The following is a 20,977-nucleotide window of genomic DNA, read 5'->3' on the forward strand; positions in this document are numbered from 1 at the left end:
GGCGTCGTTTTAGGCCGTGTGCGGTTTCCCGACCGCAGGCAAAAACGTGGTCGACCGCGTTTTTACCTACGGTCGGGAAACCGCATACGGCCGAAAACGAAGCCGACCGGAGGCTGTGGTTCACTCCGGTCGGCTCATAGACATGCATTAAATACGGTTCCCGAATACGGCTGAGTGCGGGCGCCGCGATTAAGCCCCCCCCCTCCTCCCAGCCGTATACGGGAACCGTATTTAACAAAACATGGTGTGAACCCAGCCTAACTGTAGATTCCCCTGAGGCTAGGGCTTCACAGAATTATTAGCACATTGCTGTAAAATCATAGCATTACCACCACTCACAGGTGACCCAGATAGAGATATGTGTTTATGATTTCATTTTTTTTCTTAAATTCAGGACTCATTGGAGGCTCTATGTGACTATTAGGTCCTCCTACCCTTAGTATGTAAAAGTATTTCACTTAGCTACCATTAAACCAACCGGTATGTGACATAACTGCTTCCATGTGTCCACAATAACGCATGTGTCTGCTACCAGATAGCCTTATATCACATCTGGAAGAGATCAACTAATCTAGGCAACATGTGGCTCTGCTAAAGTTAAGTATACGGTGGTCCCTCAAGTTACAATATTAATCGGTTCCAGGACGACCATTGTATGTTGAGACCATAACTCTATGGAAGCCCCAAAATGTCATCCAAAAATAGGAAAAAAGTGAGGATTAAAGAAAAATAAGTAGATAACTAATACAGACAAAGCAAATCCTTACATATAAAAGTAAGAAAGATCTGCTGGGAGCTGTAAATCACTGTCTATGTCAGCGTTTCCCAACCAGGGTGCCTCCAGCTGTTGCAAATCTACAACTCCCTGCATACCCGGACAGCAAAAAGCCGGCCGGGCATGCTGGGAGTTGTAGTTTTGAAACAGCTGGAGGCACCCTGGTTGGGAAACGCTGGTCTATGTAGAGGACAGGAGCTTCTTCAGGGTACTGTACAGTACACGCAATGTCCTAAAAATTTAAAATGGAGCCGTCCTCACCTGGTGTCCCTAACTGTGGCACAGGTAAAGAGTACAGAAGATGTAATACCTCCCTGTACTGTAGGGGGCGCTACCAGACACCAGTCAGTGCATGCACTTCAGTAATACAGGGGTTTTACCAATGAACGCCCATTCTGATTGGTCGGTTCTTTCAGCCATTGACACATTTCACAGATCTGGACTGTCCGTACATTGTATGTTGAGTCTGGTTTCAACTTACAATGGTCCAGAAAAGACCATTGTATGTTGAAACTATTGTATGTTGAGGCCATTGTAAGTTGAGGGATGACTGTATTTATATATTTGGTCAGCAGAGAATACTGTGATTTGTAGTACCAAACATAAATATTCAACATGTTTTATCCAAAGAATGAAAATAAAAAAGTTTGCAGTTATTCCCCTTACCTCTTCCAAATAATAGTGAGTTGATCACCAGGAGGAAAAGGTGCTTCCCCAGTGGTGCCTGCATCTCTACCACAAATCCAAGAGTAGAGCCACAAAATCCTGGGATCACTGTTGCACAACCCAATGGATTACTGCTGCCACATTACTAAGCATCACCTAGATGGCACTGTGGTAGATTCTTGTTGCTGCCCAAAAAGCAACAAGTTCTGGAGACCTAATCCACAACTGGAATCACACAGGAGGGCAGCCTATAGGAAAGTTCCAGGTAAGTCACAGCCTTTACTGTTCCAGGTAAGTCACAGTCCACTCAGATGTGTGCCTTGAAAGTATTAACAATTTAGGTCCCATAGACAATGACAGTGGGTATTCAGAGTGGAGCCCCCATGCGAATGCTCTTTTAACTCTTTCCTTTCCAAGTTAAAGGAACTGACAGCACAGCAGCAAGAACAAGCAGAGCTGACCACAGGACACAAAGTAAGTACAGAATAGTTGCACTCATACAGGTTGTATTCCAGACTCCTGGGGCACAGGATTTTCAGATGGTTTTGCTGAAGACAGTGTCCAAACTGTTCCAGTGACTGATACCGGTGTTTGGGTCCAGACTACGACATAGGTCCAATACTGCAGTCTTTTTCCAGATGCCTATACTGCAGAATGAGTGAGCAGAGCCTGTGACGTGCACACTGCAGCCTTGTCTCCTTATTATTATTATTGCCTGTGGAGGCTGAATACCAACTCCACCAGCCAGAGGTGGAGTTTGCAGATGGGGGAGGGCTGAACTGGGAAGCTGAGCACTTTTCTTGTGTTTATCTGCTTTGCTGGAGTTACTATTGTCTAAAAAGCTCAGTCACTATATCCTGATGCTTGTAGTGACATTACTATGACATCTTACTTACATTGCGTAGATTATTATCGCATTTACAAACACCTTCAATTCTAGCCATTTGTATTCAGCATTCTTCACCCCCTCCAAATCCTTTGTAGTATCCTCCTCCCTCAAACCAGCTGGTCTGGAATGCAATAGGAAAACTTTCACTATTCAGTTACCAGGAGTGAAAAGGGTCGGAAACTGCACCAAATGTAATACAACAGCATAAAAAAGGAGTTTAAGAGAAACAATACACACTACCAGGAATGCAAAATAGTTCAAAGTTAAATGAAAGAAAAATAATGAAAAAATAACCATATGAGGAGTATTATAAAATAAAAGGTTGGTTTACTTCATTTATACATGGACACACTGGGCTCCCTTTTTCCCCTTTTCATAGAGAATATGCATGAATGTGTTTATAAATGTCATGAAACTTTCAACTTTGTCTTAAAAAGTCACATTTGAAAAGATGCCAAAAACAGAATGAAGAATTTCATAAATAAAAAAAACTTAAACCACTTTTGGGAAAATTAGATGAAAATGGTGAACAGGGCTAAAAATCAAGGAAATTTCAGTGAAAAACATTAACCCCCTTGCCACAAAACACTGTTTATAAACAGCACAGCGGCACATCAGGGGTATGAGACAAACTCAGGAGCGGAGCATACATCATACCCACATGGTCCCGGCTGCTGTCAGCAGCCAGGACCTGTGGAAAATGCCGGACATTGATGATCAAGCCAATGTCTGGAATTAACCCTTGAGACGCCGCAATCAAAGTTGATCATGGCGTCTAAAAATGCCAAAAACTGTTACCGTTAGCTCAGCGGAGCTGATTGGGACCATCAACGGGAAATCTCGATGTCCCCATCAGTTGTAAGGACAGAGGGAAATCTCTTACCTCCTTCCCTCTTGTCCGATCGATGCTCCTATGCTGCAGCCAGGCATTGCAGGCTGTAGCAATCGAGCACTGATAATACTGATCCATGCTCTCCTATGGAGCAGCATTGATCAGTGTATGCAATCTACATATAATAGACTATAAAATGTTTAAGAAAGTGTTAAAAAAATATGAATTACCCCTTCCCCAATAAAAGTTTGATTCACCCCCATATTTAACCTCTTAACCCCTTAAGGACCGGGGGTTTTTCCGTTTTTTGCATTTTCGTTTTTTGCTCCTTGCCTAAAAAATCATAACTCTTTCAATTTTGCACCTAAAAATCCATATGATTGCTTATTTTTTGCGCCACCAATTCTACTTTGTAATGACGTCAGTCATTTTGCCCAAAAATCTACAGTGAAACGGAAAAAAAAAATCATTGTGCGACAAAATTGAAAAAAAAACACAGTTTTGTAACTTTTGGGGGCTTCCGTTTCTACGTAGTACATTTTTCGGTAAAAATGACACCTTATCTTTATTCTGTAGGTCCATACGATTAATATAGGTCCATACGATACTTATATAGGTTTGATTTTGTCGGACTTCTGGAAAAAATCATAATTACATGCAGGAAAATTAATACGTTTAAAATTGTCATCTTCTGACCCCCATAACTTTTTTATTTTTCCATGTATGGGGCGGTATGAGGGCTCATTTTTTGCTCAAGTTTTTAACGGTACCATTTTTGCATTGATAGGACTTATTGATCGCTTTTTATTCATTTTGAAATTATATAAAAAGTGACCAAAAAATGCACTATTTTGGAATTTGGAATTTTTTTGCGCGCACGCCATTGACCGAGCGGTTTAATTAATGATATATTTTTATAATTCGGACATTTCCGCGCGCGGTGATACCATATATGTTTATTTTTATTTACACTGTGTTTTTTTTTATTGGAAAAGAGGGGTGATTCAAACTTTTAATAGGGGAGGAGTTAAATGATCTTTATTCACTTTTTTTTTCCACTTTTTTTTGCAGTGTTATAGGTCCCATAGGGACCTATAACACTGCACACACTGATCTTTATCATTGATCACTGGTTTCTCATAGGAAACCAGTGATCGATGATTCTGCCGCATGACTGCTCATGCCTGGATCTCAGGCAGTGAGCAGTCATTCGGCGATCGGACAGCGAGGAGGCAGGTAGGGGCCCTCCCGCTGTCCTGTAAGCTGTTCGGGATGCCGCGATTTCGCCGCGGCTATCCCAAACAGCCCACTGAGCTAGCCGGCAACTTTCGCTTTTAGCCGCGCGGCTCAGCTCTGGGCGCGCGGCTAAAGGGTTAATAGCGTGCGGCGCGGCGATCGGCGTTGCGCGCTATTAGAGGCGGGTCCCGGCTTCACTAGGACGCCGGGCCCGCCGTGATATGACGCGGGGTATCTGTGTAACCCCGCGTTATATCAGGAGAGCAGGACCAAGGACGTACCGGTACGTCCTTGGTCCTTAAGGGGCTAAGGAGGCAGGGGTACACCCTGCGACCGCTCCCGTGCTATAACGCTAGGTTACACGCTGACCCCGCATCATAACAACTGCCGGGACCCATGGCTAATACCGGACATCACCGATTGCAGTGATGCCCGGTATTAACCCCTTAGACGCAGCGATTAAAGTTGATTGCTTCATCTAAAATGTAAAAAAAAATACTTCAATGCAGCTCAGCGGAGCTGATCGGGACCACCGTGGTAATACCCTGGTGTCCTGATCAGCTGAGAGGATGCGAAGAGGGTCCCTACCTTCCTCCTCAGCATCCGATTGGCGATCTACTGCTCCATGCCTGAGATCCAGGCTGAAGCAGCAGAGCGCCGGTAGAACTGATCAATGCTATGCTATGGCATAGCATTGATCAATGTATGTAATCAGAATATTGCATTATATAGTCTCCTATGGGGGCTATACAAGTGTAAAAAAAAGTGACAAAAAGTTAATAAATGTGATTAAACCCCTTCCCTAATAAAAGATGGAATCACGCCTTTTTTCCCATTTAAAAATATGTAAACAAAAATAAACATAAATATATGTGGAATAGACAAAAAGAAACAAACTATTGTCTTGTGGTATATCGTGATCCTGATGTGGGTGCCTAGCATATGGGTGGTGCTGCACGTGGAATATATAAGACAGTCTGTATTGTAGCCAAAAAAGAGGAACGGAGCACTCACCCTGTAGTTGCGGCTTAAAACTTCATTCTTTATTTCAAATGTACATCGGATCACCCGAGCGATACGGGAGAGCGGACAGGTGCTGTAGCGCTACAGCACCTGTCTGCTCTCCCGTATCGCTCCGGTGATCTGATGTACATTTGAAATAAAGAATGAAGTTTTAAGCCGCAACTACAGGGTGAGTGCTCCGTTCCTCTTTTTTGGCTACAATAAATATATGTGGTATACCATTAAAAAAATGTATAATAAGCGATCAAAAAGTCCCATCAAAACAAAACTGGTACCGATAAAAAATTCAGATCCCGGTGCAAAAAATGAGCCCTCATACCGCTCTGTATGCAGAAAAATAAAAAAGAGTTATAGGGGTCAGAAGAGGACATTTTTAAACGTACTAATTTTCGTGCAAACAGTCATAATTTTCACCAGAAGTAAAATAAAATCAAATATCCAAGTGGAAACAGCTCACCTCCGGACTATTGGCACCCGTGCTCGGATAGGCCAGTTCCGCCCCCGGCCACACAACAAAAGAACAGAGAAGAAATATCCAGCATCCAGGTAAGTTCCAAGGGTAAACTTTATTGGAGGTAGCAATTACACGTATATCTCTGACGCGTTTTGCACGTTAGCGCTTAGTCATAGAGTAATAAAACAGTGATACAATACACTTATAAATACTAAAACCATTTGATCACATGACCATGTTGAAAAAGAACACATAGAAGATCCGTACTGGATTCTGATAATTCTAAAACCAGAAATGGAATGACAGCTATACAATTTCTCAGTACCTGTTCACACCTGCAAATTCAAAATCACCAGAAACTGTCTACTATATCTGAGCACTTAACAACCAGAATAGGTGGCAAAATATTCAAAGCAAGGAAAAAACCCAAATTTAACTCCTTAAGGACACATGACGTACTGGAACGTCATGTGTCCACTCCCAATCTACAACGCGGGCCACGGCGGGTCGGGCCCGGCTTCTAACAACGGCCGGGACCCGTGGCTAATAGCGCGCGGCATTGATTGCTGTGCCGCGCGCTATTAACCCTTTAGACGTGGCGTTCAAAGTTGAACGCCGCGTCTAAAGTGAAACTGAAAGCATGCCGGTTAGCTCCGTGGGTTGTTCAGGATAGCCGCGGCGAAATCGCGGCATCCCGAACAGCTTACAGGACAGCGGGAGGGCCCCTACCTGCCTCTTCGCTGTCCGATCGCCGAATGACTGCTCAGTGCCTGAGATCCAGGCATGAGCAGTCAAGCGGCAGAATCATTGATCACTGGTTTCCTATGAGAAACCAGTGATCAATGATAAAGATCAGTGTGTGCATTGTTATAGGTTCCTATGAGAGCTATAACACTGCAAAAAAAAGTGAAAAAAAAGTGAATAAAGATCATTTAACACCTACCCTATTAAAAGTTTGAATCACCCCCCTTTTCCCATAAAAAAATTAATAAAAATAAACCTATATGGTATCGCCGCGTGAGGAAATGTCCGAATTATAAAAATATATCATTAATTAAACCGCATGGTCAATGGTGTGGCGCAAAAAAATTCCAAAGTCCAAAATAGTGCATTTTTGGTCACTTTTTATATCATGAAAAAATGAATAAAAAGTCCTATCAATGCAAAAATGGTACCGTTAAAAACTTCAGATCACAGCGCAAAAAATGAGCCCTCATACCGCCCCATACACGGAAAAATAAAAAAGTTATAGGGGTCAGAAATGACAATTTTAAACGTATTAATTTTCCTGCATGAAGTTATGATTTTTTCCAGAAGTACGACAAAATCAAACCTATACAAGTAGGGTATCATTTTAACCGTATGGACCTACAGAATAAATATCAGGTGTAAGTTTTACCGAAAAATGTACTACGTAGAAACGGAAGCCCCCAAAATTTACAAAATGGCTTTTTTTTCAATTTTGTCTCACAATGATTTTTTTTCCCGTTTCACCGTAGATTTTTGGGCAAAATGACTGACGTCATTACAAAGTAGAATTAGTGGCGCAAAAAATAAGCCATAATATGGATTTTTAGGTGCAAAATTTAAAGAGTTATGATTTTTTAAAGGCAAGGAGCAAAAAACGAAAATGCAAAAACGGAAAAAACCCCGGTCCTTAAGGGGTTAATTAAACTAAACATAAACATAAAAGAATCTTATTCTAAACTCTTCAGAAAAAATTCCCTGAGGATTCGATGCTAACATCCATGTATAGAAGCCAAAAATATTATAATGTATACCGTATATTGATATCTGTAACTACAAAGATATCAACCAGAGGGGAGAGGATCATGTTTAACTATGATTATTGCATTACCACATCTGCGCATAATTATAAAATTACAAAAAAAAAGGGGGGGGGGGAATAAACATACATATGTGTATATGTTTTTAATAATTTCTTACCCCATTGATAATTATGATGTTAATAATTTATTTTATACACATGTATATTATTTTATATTATTAGTTGGTATTCTATGCATATACCGTATTTTTCGCCCTATAGGACGCATCGGCGTATAAGACGCACGCAATTTATAGGTGCAAAATCTAAAAAAATTAAGATTTTGAACCCAATAGTGGTCTTCAACCTGCGGACCTCCAGATGTTGCAAAACTACAACTCCCAGCATGCTGGGAGTTGCAGTTTTGCAACATCTGGAGGTCCGCAGATTGAAGACCACTGCATAGGAGGTAATACTCACGTGTCCCCGCCACCGCTGCCCTGGATGTCGCTCCATCGCTGTCGCCGTGTCCCCGTCGCTCCGGAACGTCTCTGCTGCCGGTCGGGTATACTCGCTCTCCGTCGCCGCGATCACGTCGTTACGCACGCCGACGCACGTACGCGACAACGTGATGACGAGGAAGGAGAGCGCCGGCCATACAGGGGATCCCTGAACGGAGAAGACACCGAGGAGGCAGGTAAGGTCCCTCCCGGTGTCCTGTAAGCACTAACCTGGCTATTCAGTCGGGCTGTTCGGGACCGCCGCGGTGAAATCGCGGCGGTCCCGAACAGCCCGACTGAACAGCCGGGTTAGTGTCACTTTCCCTTCAGACGCGGTGGTCAGCTTTGATCGCCGCGACTGAAGGGTTAATATAGGGCATCACCGCGATCGGTGATGTCCTGTATTAGCCGCGGGTCCCGGCCATTGATGGCCGCAGGGACCGCCGCGATAGGGGTGTATTCGCCGTATAAGACGCACCAACTTTTTCCCCCCAGTTTTGGGGAAGAAAAAGTGCGTCTTATACGGCGAAAAATACGGTATATATCAATTTATATTATACTGTATCAATTGCTATCATATATTGCAGTAACTATACGTATTAGATTAATTATGTTATTAATTCATTTTATATTTATATTATACTGTAAGTTATTAATTATTCTGTTCCTATGAGTTGATCATTATTGTGATGTAATGTATTCCAACTAAAGAATAAACAATATCCCCATAAATTTCTTAGTTTTACTTAGTTTATGATAATGCATAATTTATTTTATTCTGTTGTATTCATGGATATATATCTTTGCCCCTCAGTTATTATTTAATGCCCACAATATATATCAACTCAAAATAACCTACTATCAATATGACATAATTAAATGTAATCTATGATTTAAACCTTGAGGGTATCTGGTGTTCAAAATGAATATCCAGTATCACATGAGGCCAAGAATATAACTGAACTTGTATTACAGTTTATATAAGATCTGACGGCATATCTCTTTTTAGTTGCATAAGACATAAATTATTTACTTATGTTCATGTATGAGCATGTTATACATTTATTATGGCCACATTTCCAATTTCCCGTAGTATTCAGCCAATTCCCATTAAAAGTTTACAAATACAACTACATCACAACACGTAGGCGGTTGTATACGCTTCATTCCTGCCACGCCTGCAGGAGGATACACTGCAAAGTTATTGTCACGAACATTTTCACAGGGTTTTTCAGGCACACAGGTAGTGGCAAGAACGGGAACATAGTTAATATGTTAAATATTTTTGCCCTCTTATTCCTACCAGGTTCATTTTTGCCCACTAAAGGCGTGCCGTCCGTCGCAGTCATGGGCACAATTCTGACCGTTAGCTTAGTGTAATGTTTTCATACAGGTACGTATGGATTGCTGTATTCACGAGCACGAGCTTGAAGCCCCGAACACAAATAGAAAGAAGGTATGGAATAGCGCACAGTGTTAGGGACTTCCAAGTCTGTAGGTGCCAGTCCTGAAGCCTGGCCAAGGCTATGTAACAAGTAGAAAGAAGATGGAAGATAGCACTCCAATTATGTGGTTTCCAAAAAGCGTTAAGTTTTATTGGCCTATCAGTATACAAGGTGATGCTTGAGAAAGACCTTATGGTCAGGTCAAAACATTGCATCACCTTGTATATTGATGGGCCAATAAAACTTCACGCTTTTTTGACACCACATCATTGGAGTGCCGTCTTCCATCTAGTGTACAATATACACAGGGAGTTTTATCAAAACCTGTGTAGAGGAAGTGTGGCTGCAATTTTCCGCTACAAAGGTTTTGATAAATACCCCCCATAAACTTTAATTTTAAATATGCTACTAAACTCTCAATAAATGTGCGGGTGCTGCACTCCATGGGTTTGTTACAGAGTGCCCAGAATATGGAGTGTAAGCATTCAATAGTGATGCTATTAACTCTGCAGCCTGTACAGTAAACAGCGGTGTGCAGTGCACCACTGTTTACTATATAGGAGCCCTGACAGGAGTCCCTGATCTAAAAGGGATTTCCAGTTTAAGACCAGAAGGCTCCTGAGCTAGTAATACTGTTACGCCGAGCGCTCCGGGTCCCCGCTCCTCCCCGGAGCGCTCGCGGCATCCTCGCTGCTGCAGCGCCCCGGTCAGATCTACTGACCGGGTGCGCTGCGATACCGCCCCCAGCCGGGATGCGATTCGCGATGCGGGTGGCGCCCGCTCGCGGTGCGCACCCCGGCTCCCGTACCTGACTCGCTCTCCGTCGGTCCTGTCCCGGCGCGCGCGGTCCCGCTCCCTAGGGCGCGCGCGCCGGGTCTCTGCGATTTAAAGGGCCACTGCGCCGCTGATTGGCGCAGTGGGTCTAATCAGTGTGTTCACCTGTGCACTCCCTATGTATACCTCACTTCCCCTGCACTCCCTCGCCGGATCTTGTTGCCCTTGTGCCTAGTGAAAGCGTTCCCTTGTGTGTTCCTAGCCTGTGTTCCGACCTCCTGCCGTTGCCCCTGACTACGATCCTCGCTGCCTGCCCCGACCTTCTGCTACGTCCGACCTTGCTTCTGTCTACTCCCTTGTACCGCGCCTATCTTCAGCAGTCAGAGAGGTTGAGCCGTTGCTAGTGGATACGACCTGGTCACTACCGCCGCAGCAAGACCATCCCGCTTTGCGGCGGGCTCTGGTGAATACCAGTAGTGACTTAGAACCGGTCCACTAGCACGGTCCACGCCAATCCCTCTCTGGCACAGAGGATCCACCTCCTGCCAGCCGGCATCGTGACAAATACAATGTAAGCCTCCTGCCAAGTCAGCCAAGAAGGAGTTAAGAGGCGATGCCGTTCATCAACCCTTACATTACATTTGTGGCCAGACACAAGGCAGTAATATATATACATATACATATATATATATATATATATATATATATTGTATGTATATATTAGATATATAAAATACTATTGGTATAGAAAAATGCCCCCATTTCTCCTCTATTCAAACTGATAGTATTAACTGAGTTAATAGAAGAGGAATGCACTTATCTGTACTAAGGTTAGGGTCACACGTACAGGATCTTCTGCATATTTGATGCGCACTATTTGAAGCTGTAGGTTTTTTTTAATTTTTTTACAAACTTTCTTTATTGAAAGGATTTTCAGAATTTTACAATTAAGGTAAACAACAATCAGGATAATAAGGCAGGTATGCAATCAAAGAGAGGGTCACTCCGGACCCAACAGACATAAAAGCAAATATGATATATAAGTCCTCGTTCGAGGGCAAACAGATCGCCGGACAACAGGCAATCACAATCCAAATTACAGTGAAACAAATCAGTACGATTGTCAGCATGGTGCAAAACACTCACTCCCACCCACAGGGGCCTCCTCCACATACCACACATGACATCCTTCCAAGCACACATACCCACACACGCAGAAGTAAAAAAAAAAAAAAAGATGACATGGAGAAGCGTGGAAGAGGTAATTGTGGGAGAAGCACGAGAGAATTAACCCCTGTCATCAGAAAGGCGGAGTGGACCCAAAGTCTTGCTGAGAGAAGCCAAAGAGTACCATTCCGTATGACGGAACAGCAGTACAATTTCGTCTATTTGTGGTTTAGTGAAGTGGGCAGCCAAGAAGGTGCGCCATTTAGCAAAGAATTTCCTAGCATCCCTCTCACGATGCCTCTCCGTGTCCAGTCTATCGACCTTCAAAAAGTCCTTGAGATCTTTCACCACTGCCGCTAAAGACGGCATCGCGGGTTTGATCCATTCACGTAAAATTATATGTTTAGCCACCAGGAGTATGACATGAATGAACCTGGGTAGTGACCGTAGGCCTGTCTCTTCCATAATGGATGCATCAACAGACTGGAACAGGAGAGCACGCTGTGTCAATGGTAAGCTAACCTTCCAAAACTTGGAAATGTATTCCACCACCTCCCTCCAGAATAGCTGAATTTTCTCACAGGACCAGATACCATGCAGAAAGTCAGTAGCAGGAGCGTTACATTTCGGGCATGATGTGATCCTGTCAGGAAATGCTGCCGAGGCCGGGATGTTAAAGCCCAGATAACCAAAGTGCATCATTTTAAAGTAAGATTCCCGCCACCTTTCATTTATGACATTCTGCCTAATCTTTGTCCATCCTTCCAGTATGTGTTCTCTAGTCTCGAGGTCCTGCAAGATTGCTTCCCACTTGTCAAAAAGAGTGTGTTTAGAGACTCTCAAAAAGCGTTCATTGAAACATCTATATAAGGTAGAGATGGACAACTTTTTGGGCTGCGTCCCTATCAAATCCTCCAGGGGTGAGGGCCGTAATTCCGAACTCGGATCCCGGAGCCTAGAGGTACAGAAGGACATCATTTGTGACACCTGGAGAAAGTGAGAGGGAGGCATGTCAAATTGCTGTAAGAGCTCATTTGGGGTAATCCAGCGACCTACCTCAGGATGCATTAGTTGCTTAGCTGTGCTCAACCCTTTGCGCTTCCACTAGTAGGAGTAAACAGTGCATTCTCCCTACCCTGGGGAAATTCCGGATGACCCCACAGATGTAGCCTCCCAGACAATAGAAGGGTAGATTGTAGGCCTTGCGTACTGACCGCCATGTCACTACCGTGTCCCTAATCAAGACAGAGCGTTTTATATGTGCGGGCAGGCATTATAATTTAGAATGTAAGCAGGACACCAAATTCCAGGGGGATGCGTAATCCGCCTCCACTTCAAAATTGGAGTGAAAGCTGGATGTGTATATCCAGTCCAGAACATGTCTAAAGAGGCACGATAAATTGTAGCCTCGGAGATTGGGGAAACCCACTCCCTCATCCACTCGGTGAAGCATCAATTTTTGGAGGGAAATGCGAGGACGCCTGCCCGACCAGATAAAACGAGTAAAGGCTGAATTAAGAGTGTTGATGTCCTTGTGCTTCAGGAGAATAGGTAAAGTTTGCAGATGATATAGGAGTCTAGGAAAACTAATCATCTTTACCAGGTGACATTTGCCCAGGAAAGAGATTGGCAGGTGGCTCCATTTTTGTAGTTCGTTATAGATCTGTTGGAAAAGTGGGGGGTAATTCAAGGTATACATGGAGGATGGGGACTTCCCTATTTTGATCCCTAGATATGTGATGGAAGATTTAAGGAGCCCCTCGGGGATATTGAGTGCAGCCCAGTAGGAGGAGGATCCCGGGGTTCCCAACGACAAAAGTTCACTTTTAGATTGGTTAATTTTATATCCCGAGAAAGTCTCAAAGTGAGTCAACGTTGACATCAGGGTAGAGTAATGAGCCTTGGGATCTGCCATAAAGATAAGTATGTCATCTGCAAAGAGGGTCAATTTGACCTCCGTGCGTTGAATAGGGATACCACGATAAATCGAGGAATCTTCGAGATATCTGGCCAGAGGTTCAAGTGCTACATTAAATAATAGCGGAGAGAGTGGACATCCCTGTCTCGTCCCCTTAAAAAGGGGGAAGGAGGGGGAGAGGACACCGGACGTGAACACCCTAGCTTGTGGCGAGGAATACATACTGTTCAGAAAGGTCCGGAAGCTCCCGGTGATGTCCATCTTGTCCAGCACCATCACAAGCTAGTCCCATTTGACGTTATCAAACGCCTTTTCAGCGTCCAGTGCCAACAGCCCTATCCAGGACCGCGAGGACCTTTCGAATGTTAGTCACAGCTGAGCGATTACGTATGAAGCCCACTTGTGAAGGACCAATCAATGAAGGGAGGGAGATACTGAGGCGATCCGCCATTATTTTAGACATTAATTTGAGGTCTTGATTGATTAGCGAGATGGGACGATAAGATTGGGGGAGTAGGGGGTCCTTACCCGGTTTCAGCAACAGTTTGATCGTGGCCGTGTTGGAGTAAAGGGGGAGAGAGCCAGTGCGCAAAACATGGTTGAAGTAGGATGTCAGAGGAGTCGCCACCTGTTCCACCAAAATCTTATAAAATACGCCCGTGAATCCATCCGGGCCAGGTGCCTTGGAGTTGTGAAGGTGTTTGATCGCATTGCGCACCTCCTCCTCTGTAAAGTCAGCGTTCAAAAGATCACGCTGATCAGTGGTCATGGTCGGGAGGGTGGCCGACTCCAGAAACGCCCGCCAGCAACCATGTCAGCAGGCGAAGAAGCATAAAGCGCGGTATAATATGAGCAGAAGAGGGAGTTGATAGTTTTGGGGTCGGAGTGCGTCGTGCCCGATTCGTCCCTTAGGGAGGAAAAGTGTTGGGGAGAATGCCAAGAGGTGGCCCGATTTATTGCCGAATCCAAACAATTCAGCTCTAAAACGGGAGTAAGTCGCCATACATTTTCGCTCTGACCACAGATCAAAGGTTGTCTTTGCTGCCTTCCAAGCCTGGCACAACGCCGCCGAGGGATGAGAAATATAATCAGTGTAGGCCTTCCGTAGCGCCGTGCTAGCCTCTTGAAAGTGAAGAAGAGATTTCTTCTTCACCGTTGACATATAAGCAATTAGGCGACCCCGTAAAACAGATTTAGCAGACTCCCAGAAAAGTGGTGCATTACTGGTATGAGTACCATTATCCCAAGTAAACTCTTGCCACCAGCTTCTCAACGAGTCCGCAAAATTGTCGTCCTTATACATGTAAGCAGGGAAGCGCCACTGGAAGTCGGACCCTTTCGGGAAAGAGTCCGCTAGGAGCAATGAGATGGGAGAGTGATCTGAAATCACCATGGTATGTATGTCCGTGTCCGCTACCCGGGGCACTAAATCGGGGGAAACCAGCAGGTAGTCTATACGGGACCATGATGAGTGACTGTGTGAAAAGTGGGAAAAGTCCCTACTATCTGGGTGCATTAACCGTCACATGTCCTTCAGACCCAACGAACCCAGAAAGGCCCCAAACACCCTGTCGCTCGTACGAGGAACCGTCCTGTCAGCCGTCCCACCTTTCCTATCCTCGTCTGTCGTAGCCACAGCATTCATATCTCCTCCTACAATCTTATTAGGAAGCGTGTTCGCCAAGAGCCTGTCCTCCAAAGCCTGAAAGTAAGGTCTATTATCCCCGTTAGGTGCATAGCAACAGTATAAACTAAAGTCACGGCCCTCGAATCTTAAGTGAGCCCACGTCCACTGCCCCTCTGAATCCGTTTCATGAGACACAATCGTCCCCCCAAAATTTTTGTGAATAAGCAGTAACGTACACCCCTTACCTCCTACTGCCGGGGATCCCAGAACAGAACCTACCCATAGTTTGGACATGCGTGCAATATCGTCTGCGGCTAAGTGGGTTTCCTGTAGCATCACTACATCGGGATGAAGACGTTTCAGATGTCTAAATATCTGCATCCTTTTGTTAGGGGAACGGAGCCCCTTCACATTCCACGAGATGATCCGCATGTCTCTAAGAGCAAGGAGAGAAGAAAAGAGAGAGAGAAAAAAAAAAAAAAAAACACACACACACAATCAGGCAGGCCTCTTAAACACCTCACACACCACACACTCCTTCAATGTATACCGACAACCCTACTACCGTTAGAGACTGCCGCCCCACCAACAATCCAGGGACCGGGCTCGAGGCGACTAAGCTCTAACGCTTCTAGTTAACACAAGAACTGAATTTGCACTACGTGCGTAAAGACCGTCAGTCGACCGTCAGCACCGTGCTCGGGACTTCGCTTTTTTCTGCCAGAAAGTGTGCGAACCTCCCGACTAAACATGTAAGTGAAAACATAGCCAGGTGAACTTCAACACCAACCTCCCCCCCCACCCACTGATTTATTAGCCCGCTACCCCTCAAAAGGCATCGGCAGTCTCAGGTCCAACAAACCCAGAATCCCGGTGGAGGAGCAATATCACCCCCTAGTCCATCATAAGTGCAAACACTGCTCCCCTGAGGTCGCCAAGGACCCAAAAATGAACAATAACAAGAATAACCACTCAGGATACCTAGACCCCTCTCCAGCTATTAGCCCTGCACAGCAGAGGGACACATGGATAAACAGGGGAGTGATCAGGAGACATCTCGGAGCGGACTCCCCCGTCCGGATGAGCGGGCAGGGAGAGGTTCAGTAGCGTCTCTCTGGGGCCTCCTCAAACAATCATGTCCAGCAGGACTAAGCAACGCTGCCTCCGCTGCAGCTGGGGTTCGGTAAACCAAGGAAGTCCCGTCTTCGTGTAAAATGCGCAGGATAGCAGGGAACTGTAATTGGAATTTGAATTTCCTATTGAACAGGTCGGAACAAACGCCACTGAAGGCCCTGCGCCTCTTAGCAACAGGTGCAGAAAAATCTTCGAAAATAAGAATGCGACAGTCCCGAACAATCAGCGGTGCAGTGCGCCTCCGAAAGGCTCTTAGGATGGATTGTCGATCATTATAGTCCAACAGTTTGAAGATGACCTGGCGTGGTCTGCTCTGCTGGCCAGGTTGAGATGAACGAAGGGCGTCAGGTCGATTCCCCAGGTCAGGTCCCAGTCTATGAGCCCTTTCCACCCTACAGTAATGATCCAGGCCCAGAGCCTCGGTCAGTTCAATCTCGCACAAGTGCTGAAGGTCTGGGGAGAGTATCTGTTCAGATAGCCCCACAATACGTAGGTTATTTCGCCTCGAGCGGTTCTCCAGATCATCAATCTTAGCCCAGAGATTGGCGTTTTCCTGCGCTAGGTCAGCAACTTGATTAGATAAATCAGATTGGTGGGCCTGGAGATCAGTAACATCAGAGCGCACTGCAGCCACAGATATATTAGTTTGAGAAATGTCCCTTCTCAGTGAATCAAAGGACGCCTGCAGCGTTGCTTCCAAGGACTTCTATATGTCTGGGACAATCTGCTGGAGTCGGGCGGGAGATGCGGGAGGCCGGTGAATCTCGGGGTCGGTGGAGCAGGTAGCGCTCCATACAGCAGGGCTGGAAAGTGTAGCAGGGATTTGTGGGTACCGGGGGCCCGGAGGGGTCACAAGGCTGTTAGAGAGACCGGATAAGAGTCGGGAGGCGCGCGAGCTCTGCTAGCCGCGTCCTCTCATGGCAGTGCCGGAACCGGAAGTCACGCTGTAGATTTTAATGTAAACTAATTGACTGAACACAGCTTCAAATCTGCAGCATCAAATAGTACACATCATATATGCAGAAGATCCTGTACATGTGACCCTATCTTAATAGTATTATACCTATATTTAAGGGGTGACAGAGGGGTGTACAGGGGTGACAGAGGAGTGTACATTGCTGACAGAGGAGTGTACAGGGGTGACAGAGGATTGTACAGGGGTGACAGAGGAGTGTACATTGCTGGCAGAGGAGTGTACAGGGGTGGCAGAGGAGTGTACAGGGGTGGCAGAGGGATGTACAGGGGTGGCAGAGGGATGTACAGGGGTGACACAGGAGTGTACAGGGCTGACAGAGGAGTGTACAGGGCTGACAGGAGTGTAGAGGGGTGACAGAGGGGTGTACAGGGCTGACAGAGGGGTGTACAGGGCTGACAGAGGGGTGTACAGGGGTGGCAGAGGGGTGTACAGGGGTGGCAGAGGAGTGTACAGGGTGACATAGGTTGACAAAGAGGTGTAGAGGGGAAGGAGTGCAGTACCTGAAGCTGAGTAGGCCTCTTTGGATCCCGGCTCCATGCTCAGCAGTGCTGCACCTGCTATTTCATCATCATTTTGCTGGGGGACCAGTGAAAATCGCCTGGGCATATGGGGGTCGGAGCTGCAGCATCTGCGTCCCAGAGCGTGTGCACCCTAGGCAAAAGCAAATTTTGACGCCCCCTTGAATTCAACCTTTTTGCACACCCCACCTTACTACTGGGGTGACACACTGTAACAAACCTCCTTCTCATGTAATCTCCTTATTACTAGGGTGACACACTGTAACTAACCCACTCCTATTGTAATCACCTTACTACTAGGGTGACACACTGTAACAAACCCCCTCCTCATGTAATCTCCTTACTACCGGGGTTACACACTGTAACAAACCCCCCTCCTTGTGTAATCTCCTTACTATTGGGGTGAAACACTGTAACAAACCTCCTCCTCATGTAATCTCCTTACTAATGGGGTGACACACTGTAACAAACCTCCTCCTCATGTAATCTCATTACTACTGGGGTGACACACTGTAACAAACCCTCTCCTCATGTAATATCATTACTACTCGGGTGACACATTGTAACAAACCCTCTCATCATGTTATCACCTTACTACTGGGGTGACACACTGTAACAAACCCCTTCTAATGTAATCTCCTCACTACTGGAGCGACACACTACGCCACTACAAGCAGACCCACTGAAGAATGCGTGCGGTGACTCGCACATCGCAGTGCGTCTGCTCGTAGCAGCGTATTGCCGCTCTGAGCAGGCACATCTAAAGGCAGCATGTAGCGGTCCTTCAGTGGTGGATCAACAGCTTAAAATACACTGTGGATCTGCTAGTCTGAACGTACCCTTACAAACCCTCTCCTCATCCTTACTGCTTTGGTGACACACTGTAGCAAAACTCCTCCCCATGTAATCTCCTTACTGCTTTGGTGACATAGTGTAACAAACCTCCTCCCCATGTAATCTCCTTATTTCTTAAAAGCATTAAAGATGTCTTACCTGCTGGAAGCTTCAGGTGTGGTCAGAGGAGATGTAAATGCTGCAGAGAAATAAAACACAATATCAAAGAAATCATGTCTAATTCGACAAAAGAAAAACATCAACTGAAGCACAGGCTCACCTGTCAGTCATCATACATCATCTATCTTATAGATTGCAGCTGTGGTCTACAATATGTAGGCAGAACAATCCAACCTCTCCACTGCAGAATTAATAAACACAGGCAAAACATCAAGAATAAATTTCAATTACATGGTCTCTCTCGACATTGCTCTATATTTCATCCCACCATTCTTGAACCCATCAGAGTAACCCCCATCGACATTATTTCAGAAACATGCACAAACCGGTTTGAATTACTCAAAAAACGTGAGGTGTACTGGATGTACAAGCTCAAGACAATCTCCCCACGTGGTCTCAATGAGATTGTAGAAACCATTATTTAATTACTATTGTTACATAGTTACATAGTTAGTACGGTCGAAAAAAGACATATGTCCATCAAGTTCAACCAGGGAATTAAGGGGTAGGGGTGTGGCGCGATATTGGGGAAGGGATGGGATTTTATATTTCTTCATAAGCATTAATGTTTTTTTGTTCCATGAATGTATCTAATCCTGTTTTAAAGCTGTTAATTGTTCCTGCCGTGACCAGTTCCTGAGGTAGACCATTCCATAAATTCACAGTCCTCACGGTAAAGAAGGCGTGTCGCCCCTTGAGACTAAACTTTTTCTTCTCCAGACGGAGGGAGTACCCCCTCGTCCTTTGGGGGGGTTTAACCTGGAACAGTTTTTCTCCATATTTTTTGTATGGCCCATTAATATACTTATATACGTTTATCATATCCCCCCTTAAACGTCTCTTCTCAAGACTAAACAATTGTCGCTCCTCATAACTAAGATGTTCCATGCCCCATATTAGTTTAGTCGCGCGTCTCTGCACCCTTTCCAACTCCGCAGTGTCCCTTTTATGGACAGGTGCCCAAAACTGAACAGCATATTCCAGGTGAGGCCGTACCAATGCTTTATAAAGGGGGAGTATTATGTCCCTGTCCCTTGAGTCCATGCCTCTTTTGATACATGACAATATCCTGCCGGCTTTGGAAGCAGCAGCCTGACATTGCATGCTATTCTGTAGTCTGTGATCTACAAGTACACCCAGATCCTTCTCTACCAGTGACTCTGACAGTTTAATCCCCCCTAAGACATACAATGCATGCAGGTTATTAGTACCCAGATGCATAACTTTACATTTATCCACATTGAACCTCATTTGCCAAGTGGATGCCCAGACACTTAGTCTATCCAAGTCATCTTGTAACTTATGCACATCCTCTATAGACTGTACCGTGCTACAAAGCTTGGTGTCATCTGCAAAGATAGAAACAGAGCTGTTAATACCATCCTCTATATCATTGATAAATAAATTAAACAACAGCGGGCCCAGTACTGAACCTTGGGGTACACCACTAATAACCGGGGACCAATCAGAGTACGAATCATTGACCACCACTTTCTGGGTACGATCCATGAGCCAGTGTTCAATCCAGTTACAAACTAAAATTTCCAAACCCAAAGACCTTAACTTACCTGTCAGACGTCTATGAGGGACAGTATCAAACGCTTTAGCAAAATCCAGAAACACTATATCCACAGCCATTCCTCTGTCAAGGCTTCTACTCACCTCTTCATAAAAGCAAATTAGATTGGTTTGACAACTTCTATCCTTAGTAAACCCATGCTGGCTATCACTTATAATACAATTATCCCCTATGTATTCCTATATGTAATCCCTTATAAGTCCTTCAAACAATTTACCCACAATGCACGTTAGACTTACCGGTCTATAGTTTCCTGGGGAAGACCTAGAGCCCTTTTTGAAGATTGGCACCACATTCGCCTTGCGCCAGTCCCTTGGCACAATACCAGACACCAGAGAATCTCTAAATATCATGAACAGGGGTACAGATATTACTGAACTTACCTCTCTAAGAACTCTTGGGTGTAGTCCATCCGGCCCTGGGGATTTGCTTACATTTATATCACTTAACTTACCTTGTACCATCTCTACATTAAGCCAGTTCAGTACATTACATGATGTGTTACCAGCACTGACCTGGCCAATGTCAGCTCCTTTTTCCATAGTGTATACAGAACTAAAGAACCCATTCAGTAGCTCCGCTTTCTCTTGATCGCCTGTGACAACCACCCCATTATCATTATTAAGGGGTCCTACATGCTCTGTCCTTGGTTTTTTTGCATTTATATATCTAAAAAAATATT

General features: G+C 45.0%; 1 protein-coding gene across 7 annotated transcripts in view; it reads right to left on the reverse strand.

Annotated features, from left to right (window-relative positions):
• MERTK (MER proto-oncogene, tyrosine kinase) overlaps positions 1 to 20,977 on the reverse strand; it is a 177,517-nt gene that overhangs the window by 117,882 nt on the left and 38,658 nt on the right. For 4 of the 7 annotated variants that reach the window (XM_056567207.1, XM_056567209.1, XM_056567208.1 and 1 more), the window contains exons 2-4: positions 18,817 to 18,897; positions 18,696 to 18,735; positions 17,685 to 17,835 (exon numbers count right to left, since the gene is read on the reverse strand). In XM_056567207.1, the coding sequence (XP_056423182.1) occupies positions 17,685 to 17,790 (106 nt within the window). In that variant the 5' untranslated portion in view covers positions 17,791 to 17,835; positions 18,696 to 18,735; positions 18,817 to 18,897. Of the gene's footprint in view, positions 1 to 1,441; positions 2,378 to 17,684; positions 17,836 to 18,695; positions 18,736 to 18,816; positions 18,898 to 20,977 lie in introns of those variants that run through there. The other 3 variants (XM_056567212.1, XM_056567211.1, XM_056567213.1) reach the window with 2 other exon arrangements.

Source organism: Hyla sarda, chromosome 3, assembly GCF_029499605.1.
Source record: "Hyla sarda isolate aHylSar1 chromosome 3, aHylSar1.hap1, whole genome shotgun sequence".
Classification (NCBI taxonomy): domain Eukaryota; kingdom Metazoa; phylum Chordata; class Amphibia; order Anura; family Hylidae; genus Hyla; species Hyla sarda.